The sequence below is a fragment of the Onychostruthus taczanowskii genome, unplaced genomic scaffold (assembly GCF_017590055.1).
Source record: "Onychostruthus taczanowskii isolate IOZ18803 unplaced genomic scaffold, ASM1759005v1 scaffold13, whole genome shotgun sequence".
Taxonomy (NCBI): domain Eukaryota; kingdom Metazoa; phylum Chordata; class Aves; order Passeriformes; family Passeridae; genus Onychostruthus; species Onychostruthus taczanowskii.
This window is the reverse complement of record NW_024498462.1, coordinates 4761945-4785183: the sequence shown is the minus strand read 5'-3', so window position 1 is coordinate 4785183 and position 23239 is coordinate 4761945. Positions and strand designations below refer to the sequence as shown.

Below are 23239 nucleotides of genomic sequence, written 5' to 3'. Positions count from 1 at the left end.
CCACATCTTGGGGTGTGTTCATTTAGGCTATGAACAATTTATTTTAAAGCACTGAGCAAGCCCAGTGTACTGACCCTGGCAAATGAAGCTCCCCCAAAATGGTAAGGGCTTCCCAGAAGAAAATTTATCTGGATTTTGGTGTGAATTTCATCCATGAAGATGAGGCAGGCAGCAGGACAGCAAGGCAGGCTGTTTACAGTTCAGAACAAGAGATGTCTTTTTAAAAGTGTTTTTAAAATAAAAAATAGAAGATTCATCGTTTCTTTGGTTTAACTTCCTCCACAGTTAGTCAGAAATCATCAGGAAATGGCACCGAAGGAAATCCGTCCCGTTCTGCCTGGTCAGCACAAGGAATGCGCTCACCCCAGGACAGTGGCGGGGGGGCTCTGCCTCTCCAGAGCTGAGCAAAGCACCAGAGACAGCTCAAGAGTGAACTTGCATGACATGTAAAGACGAAATGGCAGGGAGAAAAAACAAAGATGGATTTCCTCAATCAGCACACCCAGACTCTGACTTGCGCACCAAATGAAAATTTGGAATAGCCAGAAATGTCAGTAATTCTTTTTTCCATGTTTATATATGGGGGGAAAACAAAAACAAAAACAAAACCACAAACAAACAAACATACAACCAACAACTACAAACTACACACTTTACCATCCATACACCTCTTCAGACTTTTCTCGAAGCAGCTCTGAATGTTAAATGATACCCAAGACTCAAGAAAGAGATTTATTTCTACTGCAGACCTGCCTATCTCTCTGTGCTCCTCTCACCAGTGACCTCACCATTAGTCCTTCCACAATCTACAGATGGACTGGAAAGTGTTTGAATGTACTTTTTTACCTTCAGCCTCTGGATCAAGTTGGGAGGAAGGGGGTTTTGGTGTTATTCCATCAGCTTTGGTTACCTGTACATTTGTGGCTGCAGAACAGAGATGTGTAAGTGAAAACACCATCCTTTTCCATTGGCAATGTAATGTTAATCCTCCTAAAGAGCTCTTGCAACTCTGCTGACCACAGTTCAGTGGAAGAAACAGAGGGAGGAGCACATAAAGTGGCTGGTCTGTTCTGGGAGGAGATGAGAAACGTGCAGGAGCTGGGGGTGAAGAGAAGAGCAGCTGTATCCGTGAGGTTTATTTCCACCCTGCAGGTGAAACATTGCATAGAAAAGGTTGAGTCAGTGAAAACCCCCAAATCGCATTTTTAGAGGTTAGTACAAAGCCTGTATCTTTTCTAGAAAGAGATCACAGAATCACAGAATAAGCTGAGTTGGAAGGGACCACAAGGATCATTGAGTCCAGCTTCTGTCCCTGCCCAGGACCATCCCCACGAGTCACAGCATGTGTCTGAGGGCATTGCCCACGTTTCTGGTTAGAACTGTGCCTGCACTACATCATTCCATAGCAGTGATTTGGCTCTTCCACCACTCTTCAGCTCTCTCACTTGTGCTGCCCCTGAGGAGACAGACACTGCCAGGCTCACCCTCATGGCCTCTTTGGTGTCACAGAGATCAGAGCCTGACCCATGCTGGCAGATCCCCAGGCTGCTCCAAAACACATACAGAAAATACTCTCTACAGACAGAAAATCAGGTGTGTCCCAGCCTCTATCCAAAGTGTACACTCAGAAAGAGAAAATAGTTCAGAAATGCATCTTGTGTTTATCAGGATTATTTTTGCTATGGTGCCTTTGATCTGCTTCCCAGGGAAGCAGCAGGTTCAAGGAGCTCTGTGGCATAAGGAAACCCCTGAGGTTCCTCTGCCAGGGCATGGAGCCTGGCTGTGGGAACAGCTCTGTGTGTGCCCACCAGGCTCCAGCATGGGGAATTGGCTTTGCTTGTGTTAGAAGCCTTGTGCAAGCTCCTTTTGCTCTGCGGATCTAGAGGAAAACACAGCCAGCTGCTTGCACCCTGGGGAAAAGTCTCAGTCTTGTACCTGGGGAGGGAAACCTGCAGCCTCAGGAGGAGGCAGAAAAAAATCATATCCCACCAGAAGCCTTGCCTACAAGAACTGTACCTTAGCAGCTGGTGGGATATGCTTTCTCAACAACCTTTTAACTCTGGTCAGAAAATCAGATTTCTCTGGTAACTCTGACATTTAACTGCAGCCAAGCAGAGCCCTCTGCTTGGAAAACATTGACACAAAGTCTTCCTGGTGCTGCAGAGCAGCGGCCAGTGTGAGATGGGATCAGTAACTCCAGCCCAGGGTTGAGCAACCTGTTTGTAAAATTGTGATCTGGCCATTTTCCCGGGGAGGTGCTCGCTTCCCCTCCCCACCAACCCCCCAGTACAAAGGGCCAAGGGCAGGGCAGGCAGGGGAAACCCAGTGAGGAAAGCTGCAAGGCACAGGGTGAGACAGTGCTGGCAAAATGCAAACCCTGCCCTGCTGTGCCCCATGCCTGCCTGCTGCTTCCACTGGGAGATTACAGCCCAGGAGACTCCAGTGCAGTCAATCCCACTTTGGTGGGAGGTTGGCAAGCAGCTTTAGGTGGGCACAAGGTGTCCAAAGATGTCTGTGGCTACGTGGGTAGGAGCTCAGGGGGACAAAACTTCCACATCCCAAACCATCACCTTTTATTTTGGCTTGGAAAGCATGCAGTATCTGTCCTTCAAAATGTCTAGAGATAATCCTTATCTGCTTATCCTTATCTTCACATCATGCATGGCCTGGCAGCAGTCACCCCAAACAGCAGAGGGGAGGAAAAAAGGAAAATACTTTGGGGAAAGAAAGCACTTGGTGCTGGCAAAGACTTTCAGTAGTCATGGAATATACTTTGTGCTGTGATTGCTTTTTTTTTAATAACAAGCCATGATGATGAGCTCCCCCACTTTCTGCTTAAGCAATAGCCCCGTGGTGGCTGTGATGGGTTTGGGCTCTGGGAAGACAGATAACATCAAGAGCTAAGGGCCACTCGTCTTGCTCAACAGCTGAGGGCTGCCTGGGCATGTGCCAACCAAAATACAGCTGCTGTGTAAATATGACCATAAGTCAGTCATCTTACTCCATAAATAGTAGGCAGCCCAATGCCTGTTGAGTTCTCCTGCATCACAGCAGGCTGCAGGACTAGAGCTGCCCTTGAGTGGGAACACCTGATCCTTGAGGCTGAGAGAATCCTTGTCACATCAGATGGAATGAATTAGGAATAAGTGTGCTGAAACTTTGAAATCTTAGCTAAGTGATACACAGAATTGATTGGGCACATGCAGTCCTTCAGACCTAAACCACTGACCAAGTTTGTGTCTATGTCTGGATACAGCTGCACACAGACTCCCCTGAGAAGGGAGTTCAGAATGCAAAGGGTCCCTCTGGAATCCTGTGTCTCAACAGGAGGGTCTCCCTGACACTTCTGGCTGACCTGTCCTCTCTGCAGTAAGTAGTCAAGCATACCCTTGCCATGTTGCTACTTCTCTCTTGCAGGTGGATGTGTCACTCCACCTGTGACACAAACCTGGGACGCATCACAGGCAAAGCCAGAGGGGAGAGGGAGCCAGTGGATTTCTTTGGGCCAGTATCTCTCTCTTGTCCTTGCAGCCAAGACCTGGGGATGCAGGTGAGCCCAAATCCAGCCTCTGCTGCTCTCAAGGCAGAGAAGAGGAGCAGCTTCCACTGCCACCTTAAATGCCAATCTTCCATCTTAACTTGTGAATCCTTTCAGGGGAAGTGGTCGATCTCAAGCTGTTGTTTGGAGTCAGTTTCATGGAAGTCTCCAAATAGATGTTACGCCTCAGTGCTGAAGAAGGCATTTCTTAGGAAAATAAACAAAATGCTGTTACCACAGACCACATTTTGTTGATGATGGTACTGAAGTGGATGAAGTTCAGCTGTATTCCTCCTGCTCCCTGCACACCCACGTGTGCCCACAGCATGGGGAAACAAATCCAGCAGTAACTCGTGGAGCCTTGGGCAAAGCTGAGGGGAAATCCAGGACTCAGGCCTTCAAGTTAAAGCAATTCACCTGGATTACTTCTCATAAAAGGACATTTTTCATCAACTGCTTGGTAACAAAACTCGTTGATATGCTGTTTTGGCTGATGTTAAATTGGCTGTAGGATCATTGCTGCTCTTGCCTGTTCCCAGCCCTACAGTGTCCACTGCCAAGGTTCATGATGTCCAGTCTGCTTCTACCAAGGCTGAGCAACCCAACTCTTGGATTTCTCAAAGCCAGAATTTCTGGTATGGGTTGTTGTTTGTGTCACCAAGTCAGACACACAGGACAGAGCTCAAGGACATCCTTCAGGCAGGGCTCACCTCCTCCTCCCCATGTCTCAGGCTGTCAGACACCTTCCTTATGTGCTGCTTCTTCACTTCACAGCCCATCTGAAAGACTCCCAGCCCTGAGGGGCTGCCAGTGGAACAGTACATGCTGGAACTGAAAAGCAAGCAGACCTCTATCTGTATAAAAGATTTTTATCTCTATAATGTGTATCTATATATAGCTTGAGGACACATCTATGTATATAGTCTCAAGAAGCAGAAGACATCTGTCTCTTACACTGGGACACAGAGGCATGTGAGGGCTGGCCTGGAGCTGCACGGTTCCTGAGGGAAGAGCAGAGTTTCCATTTCTGTCTCTGCCTGGCTGCCCAGTGCCTGCTCTGCCATGCCTGTGCACACCAAGACCTTGGAGGCCGTGCCCACCCCAGCAGCTCCCTGTGCTGACTGGGAAAGGGACAGGAAAGTGCCTGTTTTCCCTGTCACCTCCCCAGCGCAGAGCTGCCCGGGGGCAGTGTCACCACCACCAGCAGCCAGTGCTGTGACAGGGATGATGCAAAACTCCAGCCATGGTGACTTCAGTTTTCAAATGCATTTATTGCTACGGGAAATGTGCTCTCTCATGCTGCCAGTGTCATGTGGGTCTGAACCCACGTTGTGGCTCCTGGGGTCAGGCTTTTAAGGGTCAGTTAAGACCCTTAAATAAGGTGCAGCCACCTGTAACAACTCTGCTCCTGCTCAGCTCAGTGAGGGATGACTACAGCCAGGTTCACTCATACCAGTTCCCATGCTGTCTGTGAGATCCATTGCAATATTGGTCCCGGGGTTTGGCTAGAAGTGGCCACTACTGCAGAACTGGGATGGCACTGGTGACACCAACTCTGCAGCTCCTCAACACCAGTGCCAGTGCTGCTGTCACAGCGTTCTGGCACACAGCAAGACAGAGGTGTGAGCACTGCCTGAGCTGGAAATGCCTTGGTGCAAATAGCTCCCCTCCAGTGTCTTGGGCTCCTTGTCCCAGGGAGATAACCAGCAGTATCTGGCTGTGCCCAGGCAGAGCAGGGTGCACCAGCCACAGGGTGGGAACCTGCCAACACCCAGAGGTTTTAAGGTGGAAGGGCCCCAAGCTGCACCACAGCTGTCCACTCCATGGCAGTTTTGCATGCAAGAATCTTTGCAGTCCCTGTTTTTGTAGTTTTTGCCATGTTTACCTCCTGAAGCAGGAAGAAAACTGTCCATGTTAATGTAGTTGCCTTTACCCTCTGGCATGGGCACTTCTGTGGCTGCTGGATGGTTCCCCAGACACCCCATGGTGGGTGGAGTTCCTGGGCTAGACTCAGGGATATCCAAGCCCCAGGAACACACAGCACCCATCACAGTTAATCCTGGTCTGACGCTGGCCCATTACCCCCCACTCCAAACCCAGGACCTCCAGGGATGGGTGGCCCAGCTGATGGTGTTTGCAGTGAACACCCTCTCTGGCTGCCTCTGCAGCCCTCACAGCCCCGTGCCCTTCTCAGCTGCTGCCTGAAGAACAAAGTGATGCCATTTCCTTCACGAGCTCAATTCACAGGCAGCCCTGCTGTGGCCATGCTGCCATGATCAGTTCTCAAGTGGGGTTTTGCTGCTCCCCCCATGCAGGGACACTGTGGCTTTCCTGGGGATGAAAGAGGGGACACAGAAACCACCATCACCTTCTCTGGTGCACCTTCTGCTGGGTGCAGAAAAAGACTCTTTCCATGACACTGCAGAGCCCAGTGCCTGTGACTGCACTGCCCTGAAACACCAACCCCACCACTGTGTGAGGAACAGAAGGCTCATCCATCACTAAGATGGTGTGTGTGCTTGCATATTAAACCCCACACCTGCATTCATCAGAGAAAAAAACCTGTCAGAAGGGGGGATTCATGAGGGGTTGCCATTTTTGCTTTCCATTTTTGCTGATTAATTTTATACACAGAAGGATAGTTCTTGCAAAACACGAGACTAAGGTTTTTCTGTGTATTTAAGGGTGTAGAGATGATGAAACCCAGGGGAAGAGAGGATATTGTTGAATAGGCATGATGGTGTAGTTGGAAACCAAGCAAATGGCCTTTCAGCAAACGTCTCTGTCACTGCCTGCACACTCTTTCAGCCTGCACAACCTTAACACTTCAAAAAAACAATAGGAGCCAAAGCAAGTGATTCTAATGCAAAGGCCATTTCATAGCTGTGACAGTAATAACAACGGGCAGCTAATAAACATTTTAATTTTAGCTGATCACAAAGAAAGGTGAAATAAACCCCTGCTTGCTGAGAGCAAAGCATGTGCACAGGCTTGTGCTGTTAACATGTCTGTGTTCCACACTTTGGAAATGTGGATGAAATTTGGCCACAGGGCTTTCAGCAGCAGCCAGAGCATCCTTGTGCCAGCTGCCTATGGAGCACAGGGCACTGTCCTATGCTCAGCATTCTTGTGCCCTGAAACATGTCCAGATCTTGACATTTTTTTCCCTCCCAGGCAAGTGGATAGATAACAAAACTTCACCTCCCTAGCAATGCTACCTAGTGAAACCAGCTATTTTATAGCTGATACTTGGTACACCCTTTCTCACCTCTGGGATGATGATGCCCTGTGTAAAAAGAAGGGAAGAGCACAGAAAGGAACATGGCACTCTCTGCCTGGCTGGCTTTCTAGAAATACCACGCTCAGCTCTCTCATCTGCACGCTCAGCACAGCAGCTTCTCCCAACCCTGCCAGGCTGATGGGATCTGATTTTCAGTGTTTTCCTGTAAGATCACACTCCATCCACCCTCTCACCAGTAATTCTTGAGCCCACTGCCCACCTTTTTTTCAAAGAAGTAAATGTCTTGCTTGAAAATTTTATGAGAGCAGATAATCAGGCTGAAAAAAAAAAAAGCCAAAAGAGGCAAGAGAATGAATTAAACCCTGGGAAAAAAACTTGATTGGGAGTTGGTGGCTATTAGACACCAGAAATCACCAGGAAATCCACTCTTCACTTAAGGTTTCTCTCTCATGTGGATTCACTGGTGCTTAATAAAGCACGAACTTCCATTTGAGCTTTTCCTGTGGTTAGAACATTTGCAATGTGTGGCTTCTCTGTCTTTTAAGCAACAGAGTTGTGCTGCAGCCTTGGAGAACTCAGTCTGCCAGTCCCCCAGCATAAACCCATAGAAAATTATTCCTTCGTTTATTTATTAGTTCTGTGACACATGGGGCTGCTTGTCAGATGCAGCATTTCCCACAGAACAGGCAAAGGGACAAGTGGCAAAGGCAGGTTGTGTACAGTGGGAGCCACTCCATCTGACAGTACCTGCTGCAACACCAGCTCAGGCTCCTTCCTCCACTGTGACCAGCCTCTCTTGTGTCTCTGGAGCCTCTCATTACCTCTGTGAACATCCAATTTTGGTTAAATTCTTAGTGCTTGTGCTAAATTCTAAATTCAAATATCTTTATTTGGCTTATTTCAGTTTATATAAAAAAATTAGTCCCACATTCAAAAAAAAAATCCATCTCTTGGACAATTTTGAAACCACCATGTTTCAATGTCATTGACTTGGTGCTCCTTCTATCAGCAAGGTTTGCAAACAAGCATTTCAATTTCAAAATACTTGTAATTCTACTGTTTGCATCTAATTCTGTGTCTCCCTTTCAGGATCAGCTTTTCAGAGGCTTTTGAGCACTTAGTAACACAGTGAGATGCCTAGATGGCATTTCACAAGTGCCTAAGCTCATTTGTCCAAGCCTTTTTCTGGTTTGTTCAGGGTTTTTTTGGCAACTCTAGCTAAAAGGTATATGCTGCCCTTATCTTCCATTTCACTGACACACTTAAGGAACTGAAATGAAAGATTTTCCTTTATAAGCATCTGCAGCTTTGTACCTCTTTATTCCTGCTTAGCCAAATGTCTCATTTTTATTGTTATTTTTTGTTCCCATTTATTTATTTATTTGGTATGAAACTAATGCCTGATGGGCTGTAATTTCCAGGAGTGCTTTAAACTGATTTTAATACAAGCTTGATTTCCATTGGCAGTGTTATATTTTTTTGGAGGCTGTGCTGCTAGCTCCTTCCTCTGTTGCCATGGCACAGCACCCCCCCCACACACACACACACTCTCTCCCCAGATCCTGTTCCCCAAGCCAGGTATGCTCCTCCTTGGCAGGGATGGAAACACTGGGAATCTGCTTTGGTCCACAATTTGTATAATTTTATTAGGCTGATGATTTTAGCTTTCTTGCTTCTGCAGGTTTTATTTGGTCTATAGTTAAAATGATGAGTGCAAAAGCAGGGGATGGCTCTCCTGGTCCTGACCAAGGGTTCTCCAAGCTGCAGTCTCTGAGGTTTCCAAAACAGCTCCAGCACCTGCCTCACACCTTGTCTTATCACCCCGAGTCACCTCTCACAGACAGGCCCCTAGAATGAACAGCAAGGTGATGGAAATGAATGAATACACTGGTCATCGTCAACCCAAACCCTCTGAGATGTTTGGAGCAGGGCAGCCATGCCATTTCCTCAGGTGACAATTACACTTAAGTGTAATTAAGTGTCTGCTAACACCAGCAGTGACTGTCTGTATCAGAATTGCCCAGTGCACACACACACACTCACACACACACATATATGGTTCTGGAAAATAAACAAGGTTTGTCCTGGGACAGTCCCAAAGCCAAAACTGAGCCCTTCCTCCTTAAACCAAGACTAATTTTCCAAGTCTAAACCTCGATCCTAAATTTGTATGAGATACCATACTCAGTTCCTGCTTTTCAAAACCCTTCTCATAAACCTACTCAGGAAGTAACAGACCAAACCAGGAATAATTATATTACACCAATTGCATCATCTTGTAGTATTTATTTTGTTTTCCATTTTAGAAAAACATTGAATTGTAATGTTAAACAGAGAAGTCAGGCAAAGGAGACTTCCATGAACCTTGGTCAATTGCTCAGTAGATGGAACCAGAACAGCTTCTTCACCAAATAGAAACTCTTTCACAGGGACGTACTTCAGAAATAAATCATAAATCTTCTCAAATCTGTTGTTATTGACGGCCATACACCTGCAAAGAACACGAGGAGCCTAAGGGCAGGAGCAGCAACCAGCTGCTGCAATGGGAGCCACGGGAGTTCTGCCTTTCTGCCTCCCAGCACTTTTTGCAACTGTGACATAACTCCAGATTAGTTTTTCCTTCCCTTTCTTTCTTTTCCTCTTTCTTTTCTCTCTTCTTTACACAAAGCCAGCAATTTAAAAGCTCAGCCTTCACCAGCAGTCAAGTTTGAGAGGCAGCAGTTGGAGGTGGCTGGGAAGAGGAGAGACAGCTCCCAGGGCCAAGTCCTGCCCCAGCCACGGCTCCTCGGCAGGGGCTGAATGGGAGGGAACAGAAGTGAGACCTTCTTCCCTCATGTGACACGAGAGGTGACAACAGTGCGTGGCTTTAGCACTCCTACACCGTTCAGCCTAAATGTCATGTCTGCAGGGTGCTTGGAAAAGGGGCCTAAAGGCCCAGGCATTGTGTACAATTTTTGCATCTTGTGGGCTCCAAAATCAGCCCTGAGACAAACCTGGTCACTAGTCAGGGTGTCTTGAGGTGAGGTCCTGGAGGAAGGGGCTCATGATCTGATTTTCTCGTATTTAGCAGTTTTGCAAAGTTTGAATGAATCCAGCTATAGAGTCCCAGTTCTGGAGTTCAATTTCTTATCAACATTTTACAGCTTGGAGAGAGGGAAACAAAGATCATTAAAAGAGACTGGCAGAATATGGTACCCATAAACCCAAGCTGGACAACAGTGTGTGGAGTTTTTCCTGTCATGTCTCTGTTCAGGTAAGAATTAGTTAAATAACATTGAAACTCCTTCTGGTATTAGGCTTTATAGATGATGCTGATGCCTTGTTTCTCTCCCAGAAACCTCCTCATCCAATTTTAACCACACCTGACACTAGTAAAGATCCCCAAAGCACTCTGCTTTAGCAAAGCTCATGGAAAACTGGGAGTCAAGAAGAACTCTTGGTGCCCCTGTATGGAGAAAGGCTGGGACAAGGATTCACTCATTGTTCATGACTGGAGTGCTGGATCTGGAAATCAGCCTCAAGCCCCACCTCAGCCCCCTGGAATCCCATCTCTGCTGCTGCCATGGTTTGTTTCCTTCTCTTGAGGGCAGTGTGGAATCGAGGTGTTTCTCAGACACTTCAGTGCCTGAACTGTGAGAGAAGCAGCCTTGTTTACAGCTCACTCCTCCATGCAGATATCTTACTGGCCACCAGGAAAAATGCTAATGACAACATTTTAACTCTTCTGGGTTTAAACTGAGATTGAGCAAGCCTGAATAAATTTAGTTTTATAACTTCAGATCACAATCACAGTATTAAAAAAAATAATTGAGTTGTGATTTTTTTATCTCAACTCTATCAGCAAAACAACAGCCTCCAGTAAGGTAGGTCCTGCTCTATTTTGGATTCAGTGCTACTGAGCAGATGGTATTTATTGACAAACCTGCTGCTAAACTGTTTGCATTCCCGGGGCTGTAGGTAGAGTCAGCCCACAGCACACTCACTACTCATTGGTAAAATACTCATTTCCCTGGAAAACCATCTGAGTCATTCAGCCATGGCAGAAGCCCAGAACCATCCATTCCCTCCACTGCCACTATCCCCAAGCACTATTTGTATGCATCCAAGCCTGGACCACATTTCCTGTCTGATGCCTTCATTACCTGCCCTGTAGTAAACAGAAGGCAGCAAAATGAATGAGATGTAAATTGTACATATAATTTCCACTTTTCATCTTTACTAAAATGAACTAAAGATAGGTGCAGGACAGTGGCCACGAGCAAGGCTTTTTGCATTAGCTTGGGCAGACATCAGGGCCTGAAGAACAGATTCTTCCTCCCTCTTCCATCAAGTGACAGGGCAAGAGGAAATAGCCTCAAGTTGTGCCAGAGGAGGTTCAGGTTTGATATTAGGAAACATTTCTTTATCAAAAGGGTTGTCAAGCATTGGAACAGGTTGCCCAGGAGTGGAGGCACCATTCCTGGAGATATTTAAAAGCTGTGTAGATGTGGTACTTGCAGACATGGTTTAGTGGTGGCTGTGGCAATACTGGGTTAATGGCTGGACTTAATGATCTTAAAGGTCATTTCTGACCTAAGTGATTCTGTGATTCTACCTGCAGCCATCCAGGGGGTGCACAGGATGGCCTGAACCCAGGGCAAGTCAATGCACTGGCTGAAGAGGGACATTTGAACTCTGATTTGGGCCTGACCAGCGCATGGAGTAAAGACAGAACCATGGCTAAGGGAAACACTCAACTCAGCCAATTTTATGTGGACTTTAGGCTTTCTGAAACAGAATAAAATAAGTGAGTCCCTGCTGGGGAAGGAGATAGTACAGAATGGCTGCTGTGCTTCAGTTCACACCCTCCTTTATTGCAAAAGAACTTCCCTGTTTAGACAGGCCCAAAGAGATGTAGACATTTGTAATGTGTATTTAATCTTTCCATCTCTTCTTTTCTTACTGTTTTGATGTTCCCTCAGGCTTTGAAGATTCAAAATCACTTTTTTCCTTAGAAACTACAAGCTTTAAAACAAAAATAAGGCAGCTGGAAATTGCCTGCTGCCAGTGACACTGAAGAGCTTGTAACTTTTCCCAGCACAGGAAATGTTCAATAATTTAATATCAGTGACCATGTATTAATGCATTTATGTCCTTAGGTCTATAGAAATCCTACATTCACAAGATTACACACCCCAGTTCATTCACTAATATTTGTTCAGTGTTATTGTGCTTTTCAATAGTATCAAAAGACACATCTCTGCTGCTGACCCTGCTCGCCTTTTTTGTTCTCTTTGCATTTATTGGGTCTGGCTGGAATGGAGTTGATCTTCCCTATAGCAGCCCTCATAGGATTGTGCTGTGAACTGGTATTCAATTTTAATTTTTTCCCATCCCTCCAGCTTATAGTAAAAACAGGGTGCTCTTGATGAAGGAAAATGATTGACATTTGACTCCATTCAGAAGGCTGAACAATTGTTTTATTAAAACTATACTATATTACATTACACCTAGATTAAAGAGAGATACTATTCTATATTATATTATACTTACTATTAACTCAAAAACTCGTGACTGTCTGCAGACTGACAGTCTACACAGTTTGGACTTGATAGGTTAATTAATATAAACAATCTCTACTAGAATCTAATTACTAAATTCTTTCAGGTAAACCATCTTCTTAACACATTCCACATGTGCAAAACACTAGGAGTAGCAAGTAGAGATAAAAATTGTTTTCCTTCTGTGCTTCTCTAGGAAAAAACTTGAGAGAGAGAATTATGTCTCTCTCTGTTCAGAGAATGTGAATGCCACACCAGCTGAATATACAGATGGGCTCATAATCAAGGAGGGGACCTGACCATGGAGACCATCACACTGGTCATTCATGGATGTGAAACGTGCTGCAATCAAGTTAAATCCCCCTGGCAGAGAGGGTGGTGGCTGGGTTTTGATATGGCAGGTCCTGGCCATGCACTGTTCTGGACACAGCCATGAAGATGCCAAGGTGAGTGCTCCATACTCACCACAGTGGGAACAACCACCAGGAATGAACTGGGCTGAAAAAGAGTGAGTTTCACCAGGAATTGAGTGACTGCAATGATGACACAAACCAAGCTGGCGTTGGTGCCCAACAACTTCACACGCTGCTTCTCCTGCCCTCAGCACCCATCTTGAAAGATGGGCTCAAACTTTAGCCTGTTCTTATGAGCAATTGGAGGAGTAGAGGAAACCCACAGAATGGGAGTGTCTGTTAAAGGACAGGGGACAGCAGTTAATGAGAATGTATAAACCTTTGTGCTGGGTACAAAGATGGTTTAAGTATGCAGCATAAGCTGGTAAGAAGATAATTCAGTAGTCCTTGTTCCCTGTCATGGACCATAAGGAATATGCTGAAGCACCTAAGAAACACCCTCTGTATCACACAAATATTATGAAAAGACATAAGTTTTTTGTACTAGTGAAATACACAGTACTGTGAATGCAAGTGTGTCCTGCTTTATTGCTTTTATACGTGTACTGCAATAGCAGGCGGTTGGTGTTGTGGCAGTCTTCCCACATATTTATGGCATATTTCACTTTAGGGATAATTTAAGCAATACAGCTTTAATCAGCACCCTGAAATATGAGTTGACTGTCAGAAGCTGCTAGATTTTTGTTTATAACACTCGTATTCAACTGCCTACTTTTTACTCTCCTTACTTTTTGTATTTTTACTTCAAAGTAAAAATAACTATTGCTGTGTTCTATCTTCTGTTTGTATGAGTATTCACACTTATATTAGTGTACTATAAATGCAGAAGTTAAAAAAATACTCCTCTGTGGAAGGGCCTGGGAAATGTTTGTTCTGACTGAGTAGTAGTGATGCTGCATTCTTTTGTCACAGCACTGGGTCTGGCTGGGATGGATTTCCCTCATGGCAGCCCTCACAGGGTTGTGCTGGGTATCGGTAGCTGGAAATGTTTTGAGAACCCACCAGTGGTTTGGCTACATGTGAGCAGTGCTCCACGGCATCCAGGCTGTGGCTCAGGCTCTTCTCCCAAGCCACAAGTGACAGGACAAGAGCAATTAGCCTCCAGTTGTGCCAGGGGAGGTTTAGATTGGATAGTATGAAAAATTTCTTCACCAAAAGTGTTGTCAAGCCCAGGAACAAGCTCCACAGGACAGCAGTGGAGTCACCAGCCCTGGAGGGATTTAACAGACAGGTAAATGTGGCACTGCTTGGTGACAGGTTTTAGTGGTGGGCTTGGCAGTGCCGGGTTAAGGCTTTGACTCGATGAGCTCAGAGGTCTTTTCCAAACTAAATGCTTCTACAGTCCCTTGAAACAGGCTCAGCATGGGAGGTTGGGCTATTTTTTAATTTTTTTTTTCCCCCAGACGTTGCTTCTGAAAGTAAAGTCTGCAAGAGCAAATAAAAACTCATCCCCACAAAAACTAGTGTCACCGCGTCTAGCAGGTGTCCCTGCCCACGGCAGGTAGGTGGAACTAGACTATCCCAGAGGTCCCTTCCAAGCCACACCGTTGTGATCTGCGATGAAAACCTCACCTCCACCATTCCCCCGAGCCTGCTCGGCCCCGCTCCCGCTTGTCGCGGCGCCACCCGCCGTGAGGGCCCGGCACGTCTGCCCGGCGCTCAGCCACCCACGAACAAAGAGCGGCGGGCAATTCCCCGAGGGAGGCTGCAGCCAGCTGGGGAGTGGCCTCGTCTCCCCGGCAGATAGCGACAGAACGAGAGATCATAGTCGCCAGCTGCACCAGGGCGGGTTTAGGTTGGGCATTAGGAGGAATTTCTTCACACAAAACGTGATTAGACATTGGAATGGGCTGCCCAGGGAGGTGGTGGAGTCACCGACCCTGAGGTGTTTAAGAAAAGACTCAGCGCCGTGGTGTGGTGGACATGGTGGTGGTCGGTCACAGCCTGGGATCAATGATCGCAGTGCTCTTTTCCATCCAAGTTGATTCTGTGATTTTCCGGTGCTGGGGGCGGCGAGTCACGGAGCGCCTCGGCGCTGCGGGGGTGGGTCCCACCGCCCGCGGACACCTGAGGCCCGGCGTGGGGGGCGGCCCTGCGTCCTACCCCGCTCCCGCTCCCGCTCCCGGCCCCGTTCCGCTCCCATTCCGCTCCCGGCCCGGACCCAGCCGGGCCCCGGCCCCGCTCGGCAGCGGTGGGGCGGGAGCGGGGCGGGCGCGCGGTCACCTGACGCCGCGGCCGCCGCCATTTTGTCTGTGAGCGTAATGTGAAAGGGAAAGCCGGGGCGCACCCGCGGGCGGAGGCGGCAGCGCCGAGCGGGGCTGGGAGCCGAGCGATCACCGCCGCTCCTCCGCGGAGCAGCGGGAAGAGCCCCGGCGGCGGCGGCCGAGAGGAGCCGCTGAGGCGGAGCCCGGCGAGCGCTCCCGCCGGAGGGAGCCGCCGGCGCCCTTCCTCCGGGAGGCTGCGCTCGCCCCCGGCCGCAGGAGAGCCGCCGTCCCGGCCTTGTGGGGGGACCGCGGCGGAGCCGCCGCCAGGGCCGCGGCGATGATGTCGGGGCAGTCGATCACCGACCGCATCACGGCGGCGCAGCACAGTGTGACCGGCTCGGCCGTCGCCAAGGCTGTGTGCAAGGCGACGACCCACGAGGTGATGGGCCCCAAGAAGAAGCACCTGGACTGTGAGTAGGACCTGCGGCGGGGCCGGGTGGGCCCGGAGTTGGGGCTCCGAGCTCGGGGCAGCCCGCCGGCCCGGCCCTCCGGCCACGGGCGGGGGAGAGGGGAGAGCCGAACGCTCGCACCTGCAGGGGGGTGTCCTGTAAATCTGGGTGGACCTGACTGGTGTGATCTCCAGAACTTATTTTCCACGTGGAGGGAGCGAGGTTTGTAACACCTGGTCGCGCCCGGGGAGCAAAAATATTCCAAGCTCATGAGCTGTTCCCGGTGAGAGCTGCTTAGCTCTTGTGCTCTGGATACAGTGGTGCTTAATTAATCCGGCACCTGGGGAAAAGGTGTCTTTACTGTTGCAAGACAGAATTTATTTTTTTTTTTAAGCGCTGTTTAGTCCTTCCGTGCATTCCGTGGACTACAGCCGTTTAAACATTTCGAACATTTCACGAAATATCATAATTTTCTGTTTTACGGCTCATGAAAGGAGGTAAAAGATTAAAAGCGAGGTAAAGGGAAGGGCATAGGTTGATCAGTGCGTTGGTTGAGCATTTCTTCTGGATGAGAGTATGTTGCCGCTTAAATACGCTTAAACTCAGTGTGTTAAAACCTCTTTCTCTATACCAAAAGATGCAGAGTTACCCCTGAAATCTACAGAAGTATCTGTGGTGTTGCTTTGCTTTAGTAGCAGAGTAGCAATTGGAGTTCCTGTCTGATTGCTCAAAAGTGTACAAACCTTGTACGTTCTGTAGCATACCTGCTCTCCAGCTTGTAAAAGCGAAATAAGTGTGTGTGTTTCCATTAAAGAGTGGAAAAAATGCTTGAAGCCTTTTGCTGGTTTCTTCAAAGACAGGCGGGTAGTTTTGCAGGATTCATACAAGTTGATGGTACTAAAGGTGCTGCTGGTTCAGGCTCTCAGCAGAAGTGTTCTGGGTTATATTGTTTGAGGATAGTTGGGATGTGTGACCCTGTGACACTGGTCTGCTCATACTGGCTTGTGTGAGAGCTTTCAGTGTGGATCAAACAGTTAAAACCAGCCAAATATATATTTCATTTGTTCCTGATCTGAATGGGTGGCATCCAGCTACAGTAGTGAGCATTGCAGCTATTGTGTTGAAATGAAAAGCCTTAAAACTGGGTAACTGACAATTTGTTTTCTAAAGATACCTTTCTAAAGATACCTTATTTCTTCTGGCCTTGTGTTCTGCCTGTGGTACAAGTTCAGTGAGGTAACCTTTGAGTCCAGAAATGGCAACATAACAGGAAACCAGAAAGTGGTGACAGTTTGCTCAATAGTTTGAAAGGTTCTGAATCCTAAAAGAAGTAGTGTGTTGTTTGAAAATATTGAAATAATGTCATCTGCTATAAGTCACCCTTACAAAATAAGAAAATGGAAACATAGAACAATTCTTAACTTGAGAATAACATAAACTGAGAGTGCCTTTTGATGAACCAAGTTCCTTTTGATCCCAGGCTGTTTAGAGCTGTCAGTCAGTCTCCTGACAGTCCCCTTCTGTGCCAGATGAGTTCTGTATTCTGGTGTAATTCATTTGCTCAGACTTGGGCCTAAGACAGACAAAAATCTTATTGCCACTGTATCTGAAATAGAGGAATGCTTTAGTGGGGTAGGGAAAAAAAGAGTGAAATATGGTACCTTAAATATGTCTGTAAGGTGTTAAAAAATCCAGTGAACATGCTCCTCTCTTCATTGAGCTACCCAGGCACTGCTTTTCAAACATCTGCAGCCCTTTGAGTGGCATTTTTGTTTTTTCACTTTTACATAAGACTTACTTGTATTAAATGTGAGCAGGTAGTACGAAATACTGCGATCTCTGGGAAGAAACATCATACAGTATGTTTTTCCAAGATACAGTGCAAGTACTTCCCAATTTAGGTACACTATGAAGGAAAATACAGCTTGGATTTAATGTAAAACTCTGATGGTTGTACTCTGGTCGCTACATGTGTGTGTCATTCAAAATGCTACACTATCTGGGGTTAGTTGTAACTGCTGCTCAGGAAAAAGCTTTACCAGGAACAATTTTTTGAGAGTTGCTGCAGTTGTGTCAGGGATTGTGGAGGAGTATCAGTTTGTGCCCTCTGTTCAGATTAATTCTTAAAATCCTCTTATTGCCAAGTTTCCTCAGCAAGAAAAACTGTGGTATTACAATATAGGTTTTTACAGAAAGATGTTACATATGCAGTCAGTGTGAGTATTTAAGAGTCTTGTGGTTTGTCTGACTACTAATGATGAGTAGTATAGTCATATTTTACCTTGAGAGTGAAAAAACGCCCACAAAAAATCCACCCCAAAAACGCAAGCAATGTCAATGGGCATACTTGGGGATTTACCTTTTAAAGTAGGTCATGGTGTCCTAAATAAGTAAACAGATCTATTTCTGTAGTATTTTGTAATATTTTTGGATAATATAAAATGTTCTATAGAGGCTGATAGTGGAGCACCTGTGTTTCCTGGTGAGAGTTCTGTCACTCCCTCAGCCTTCAGAGTCTGGGTTACAGCAGAGCGGGGCTGTTTTGCTTTTGGAAGCCAACCTCCTCTTGTCCAGCTGCTGAAGAATCACAAGAAAAAAGAATAAATTAAAGCTGTAGCCAAGCTGGCAACTGGCAGAGTAGACTTGTGTGTAGAGCAAAACTTGGAAAAAACAAACCGCTAAATTAATTGCAGCTTAAACTTTTAAATTAACACAGTAATGAAAAAACAGCTTCTGTTTAACTTGTGTACAGCCCACTTTAGAAGCAGAGGGGAGGGGAAGGTAGTTAATGTTGCTAATCAAAACTTAAAACTCCCATATGTATACAAGCTTTGGAAACCTTCTAAGAAGTGGTAATTCTGGCACTGTAATTCTGGTACTGCCCATTTTTTTTCTTTTGGCAACCTGAGCTTTTGGCTGTCAAGTGAATGCTGATGCAGTGTGGTTCTTGCAGAGATGTGCAAGTTGTGATACAGGACAAAGGCATTTTCTTGAACCCTTTGCACAGACCAGTGGCTGTCATTCATTTGAAGTTCTTTAGCAATTTGTGAAGTTTTTCAGTATAATAATTGAGGAAAATTGACTTAAATGAAAAAAAAATTAGTTAATATTGTGGAGATATATAAATGGGGGTTGTATATAGCTTTTCTTAAAACATTATGGGCTGTCTGTCCTGTATCCTTGTCTAGTAGGGGAGTGGGACAGAATAGCTGAATTGCTTTGCTTGTGGTAAAGTAACTCAAAATTCAGATTTAGCTGTTACTATATAATTGAAATTTAAATATTGCTCTCAAATGTTCACTATGAGCAAACATGGGTATAACAATGTTTGTAACAGTTGAGTGCTGTGTTTTAAATCTTCCAGCAAAAATTGTTGCATTCCTTGGCTACATTGAGAAAGTTGGCTGAAGTGCTCTGATGTTTTACATTTTTGTAATGTGCCATCTATGATGCAACTTTCTAGAAGACAATGTATTTTTTTAAGACTGCTGGGACTGAGGAAAATGGTCTTACTTCTTATATCTGTCTTAAAGTAGTTTCAGTCCTGTGACAAAATGGAAGAAATACATGAATATTAAACTGTTATGGTTGCCTTTATCTTAGATATTTACAGCTCTCTTGAGAGAGATTCCTGACTCAAGAAAATTATGGCTTTTCCTATTACTTAAAAGTTAAAAAGTATGTCAGTTTTTGTCAGTGCCTGGCTGAGACTTTTCCAAAAACCTGATATATATATATTTTATTTTGGTTTTAATATCTGGATTTATACATGCTGTTCTCTGAAGAGCCGTATAGCTTCATAGATGGTGTGCCAGCATTTCAGATGAGTTGTGGAAAAGAAGTACTAAGTACTCTTCTGGGCACTAAGATTCTCACAGCTCTTCCAGGCTGCTTGAAAACCCCTGTGGTACTCTTCTGGTTTAAAGCTATTAGATTTTTTTTTTTTTCATTTTTATTTTTTTTCCCTGTGTGATGTTAACATGTTTCTAAATTCCATTCTAGAAATAGTGCTGCAGTTTCACTTGCAGTTGAAATGATTCCTCTGGGTAATTGGCAAAATGCTTTGAGTTGTGAAGTGTTTATATAAGTACTGCGATAAGAAAATGAGCATCACTCACCCTGTGCATTTCATTCCAGTTTTTGCTGCCAACATCCATGTTACTGTTGCCCAGCTGTCAGTCTCTCAGGTGCATGTGTTCCTTTATACTTCCAGCTGTATGGGGATAACAGCCTCTTCCTTCTGTGCCACCAGCTGAAATAGATCCCTGCAGTTGTCTCTATATAGATAGATACTCCCATTGCAGGCTTAGAAGAATCATGTTAGAGAAATGGCACTTGCATTTCTTTTTATGTATCTCAATTGTAGGATTAAAATGTATTGCCAGCTTTATTTTTATTGCTAGTTGTAAAATAATATATATTTTTAAATTGCCCCAAGTAGCTTTATTGAAGCCTTGAAGTAGCCTTATTTTTAAACTTGGTCTTTTGCAACGTGCTCTTAAGAAAGTCCAGTTTTGGCCTATAAAATGCACTGACATTTTTTGCTTAGTTTAGTGTTTCAGAGGCATTTTGTTTGTCTAAGCATGTGTTCTCCAATATTGGTAACTGTGACTTATGTGTTGAAGGAGGTTTGGAATCCAAGACCATGCTGTGCTGAGTACTCCCTGTAAAAATTGTCTTCATGGCAGCCAGTGAGTGTTGTCCTCAGCATGTCTCGAGTGCACAGGGTGGCAGCTCACTCAGCCACAGCTTGAATTAGACTCCTAGTGGCCCTGCCTATGGGAAGTATTTAATTTTGGACGGACACGTATCTTACACAGAAGTGTCCGCACTTGAGAATGAAACAATAACAAAAGAGCTTCTCAAATACAGCAGAGCTCTGTCAGCTTCACTCTGTTACTGACACTTGACAGAAGAGATCTGCATGGCTTCTTGTGGAAGTAAACCTTTACTCTGGCATAAAGCAAGACTTGGTTTATGGATGTAGGGCTTAAGGAAAGGAGAGCTCTCCAGTTAGAGCACTTCGTGCCGGTGCTAACAGTAGGATTCCTTTCACATTGTGCCCAAGCAGCACTGTAGGAACACTCAATAGCAGTCACAGACATTAGAACGTGCAAAGGATCTCCCAGTGTTGGCATCATCTTGGGGTCTGCTGGAACATCTGCTGGGAGACCTTAGCTTGAGGGAAGGTGACAGGACCAAAATCTCTGGGGAGCGCTGGCAAAATAGGAATGAAAATACCTCAGCTAGCTTGACTGGAAAGCAGCAAGATTTTGGTTTTTAACAAAAAAATCTGCCTTCTAGTTTCATCTGTTATTTAATAAGCACATTTAATATTGAAAAGTCTTCAGTGAAAAATTTGACTTGCTTACTGGTTATGTGAAGCAAAAGGACTTTGTGTTGAATTAACATTCTCAATAAGCTGTGTGGTCTTTGACCTTAGCAGATCAATGGAATTTCTTTAACTTTACCTAGTTTTATAGGTATTGTTCTTGAAAGAGAATGAGATTTTTGTTGCTTGGGGTTTTTTTGTTGGTGGGGTTTATAAACTGAAAGTAGGACTTCCAACAGTCCTTTGACATTTCTGTGTGGAGTACAGACACATCAGCTGCTGCTCTTAGATACTGCTCAGTATTTTCCATGTATTTCTATAATACCTGATTATAAACTGATTGGATTTAGGAAGACTTAGTTGCCTTAGTGTGTTTTGAGATACCTACTTAGAAATGTCACAACAAGATCTTCATTCAATTGATGGGGCTGTTGCTTCGTTATATGGGGTAATAATTGCATATAGACTGTTTGGACTTCTAGGTTAAAGTACTTCTTAATTTGACAGAGCATCTGATGGTGATATAACTGTGAGTAGGGAGCACTAGCTAAGAAATTACTTGGGTTTTGAGAAGTTCACATTTGTAAATACTGAACTATTTGAATACCACTCAGCAATAAGGTTTTGATGTATAGCTTGCTTAAAGCTGCTTTCTGGTACTCTTCTTGTTGTGCAGCTATTTCAGCATTTTTGTGTGTTGCCAATAAGAGTGAAAGTTTTCATCTCAGTTCTGTTGTTTGTATGAAATCTCTGACATCTGAATGAAATTAGTAACTTATTATTAACTTGCATTTTATAGTTTTTACCTTGATGAGATACTAAAATTCTTTACTCTATTAAAATTGGTTAGTAAACTATTTTAAACAGCAATCCTTAATCAAAGGACTTTTTCTTAATAAACCAATCTTTAGTTCAAGTCCATCTGTAATATACTCTGTGCACTAGAAAGATACAAATTTTACATGCAGTATTTCTGTGAAATATTTTGTCCTAAATTATCAGTGTGCGAGCTCTAAGTTGCCATTTCAAGTGCTGTGGTGACACAGTCTGTGCTCTCTCTCTCTCAGTGCTGCTGCTGAGGCAGAGCAGTTGGCTGTTTCAGCGGTGCCAACACCTCGGCACTCAGCTGCTGCCTGTGCCCAGGCACCTGCCCTCCTGCAGGTCCTCATCCAGACAAGCTCTGCTACCTATGGGCTGCTCACAGGCTCAGCTTAAATCAGAGGCCACAAAGGAAGCTTTTCAAACCAAATGTTTGCTTTACTGGCCTTGCCCAGTCCTTAGGGTGTACTTTGATCACACCTGAGCCAAATTTAGCACAGAGAGAGAAGAAATGTCTGATGTGCATGTCTTGAGGGGTTTAGAGTAGTCCTGGATTCAGTTCTCTGCTCTTCTCTCAGCAAGTACTTTCTTTAGCCTTCTCAGGCAAGTGCTCTTCCCATGTGTCTGCTGGAGCCTGTCCTGGTTTTGTACTAAATCTCAGGCAAAATCTTGAACCTCTCTGTCTCTGACCTTCCAAATTAATGTTCTACTATGGAGTTTATTGTCAGTCTAGGACACAAAGAGCTTTTTCCTGTGAAAGCCCAACACCTACCATGATCCATCACAAAATACTCCAGAGGTAGGCTTGCGATCAGGTGTTTTTAAGCTAAGTGGAAGGGTGGATAGATGCAAATTCTTGCCCTTAATTCTTACTGAAAAGAGGTGTATTTTACAGATTTGTAGCATCTCATTTGCCATCATGTGTGAGTACTCAGGCCTAGGTGGGGGTGGCAGGGTTGTGCTGCCTGTTATCTCATGAGATTGGGATGTCTCAGCTTTTTGTTGCTTCTCAGTTTTTCATTTTTTTTGTTAGATGGAGTAGCCTCAGGTATTGAGCATCCAGAAGGTCACACATCCAGCCAGCTCACACTGGCTTTCAGAGACTAATTTGGGCTCCATTTTAATGGAACAGGTTATTTATTGATGAGATATTGGGACTCCATAAAATTATTGAAATGCCTTTGACGTTCATACTTGGACTGTTTCAGTAAATCTGAGCAAGGAGTGTAAAGGACCTCAATTATTTCTTAAACAAAGAACTGAAGTTAATGCTTCCAGTATGAATTCTCAGTGTAAAAACCACAAAATAACATGTTGATCTTCTGAGCATGTAATTTATTGTAATGCTTTGATTTTTTTTTCCTTTAATTTAGATCTAATACAGTGCACAAATGAAATGAATGTGAATATTCCACAGTTGGCAGATACACTCTTTGAGAGAACTGCAAACAGTAGCTGGGTTGTAGTGTTCAAAGCTCTAATTACAACACACCACCTCATGATGTATGGAAATGAGGTAAGACATTATTTGTTCTCTTAAAGCCTACTAGACAGCTTTTTAAAAATTGTCTCAATCTGTAAAGCATTAGATATGTATTTCAGTTTTTGAAAGATTTTGTTTTTCCTCTGCTGATAGCTCTAAAGTATTTGTCCAGAAGAAAAAAAATATTCCTTCATTATTTCAATATCAAAATATATCAGTA

The 23239-nt window shown here is 44.9% G+C and overlaps 1 protein-coding gene across 4 annotated transcripts in view; it reads left to right on the top strand.

Annotated features, from left to right (window-relative positions):
* The first annotated feature begins 14970 nt into the window (after positions 1-14970).
* VBP1 (VHL binding protein 1) overlaps positions 14971-23239 on the top strand; it is a 39334-nt gene continuing 31065 nt past the window's right edge. For all 4 annotated transcript variants that reach the window (XM_041396656.1, XM_041396654.1, XM_041396653.1 and 1 more), the window contains exons 1-2: positions 14971-15406; positions 22910-23052. In XM_041396656.1, coding sequence (XP_041252590.1) covers positions 15274-15406; positions 22910-23052 — 276 coding nt within the window. In that variant the 5' untranslated portion in view covers positions 14971-15273. The remainder of the gene's footprint in view (positions 15407-22909; positions 23053-23239) is intronic.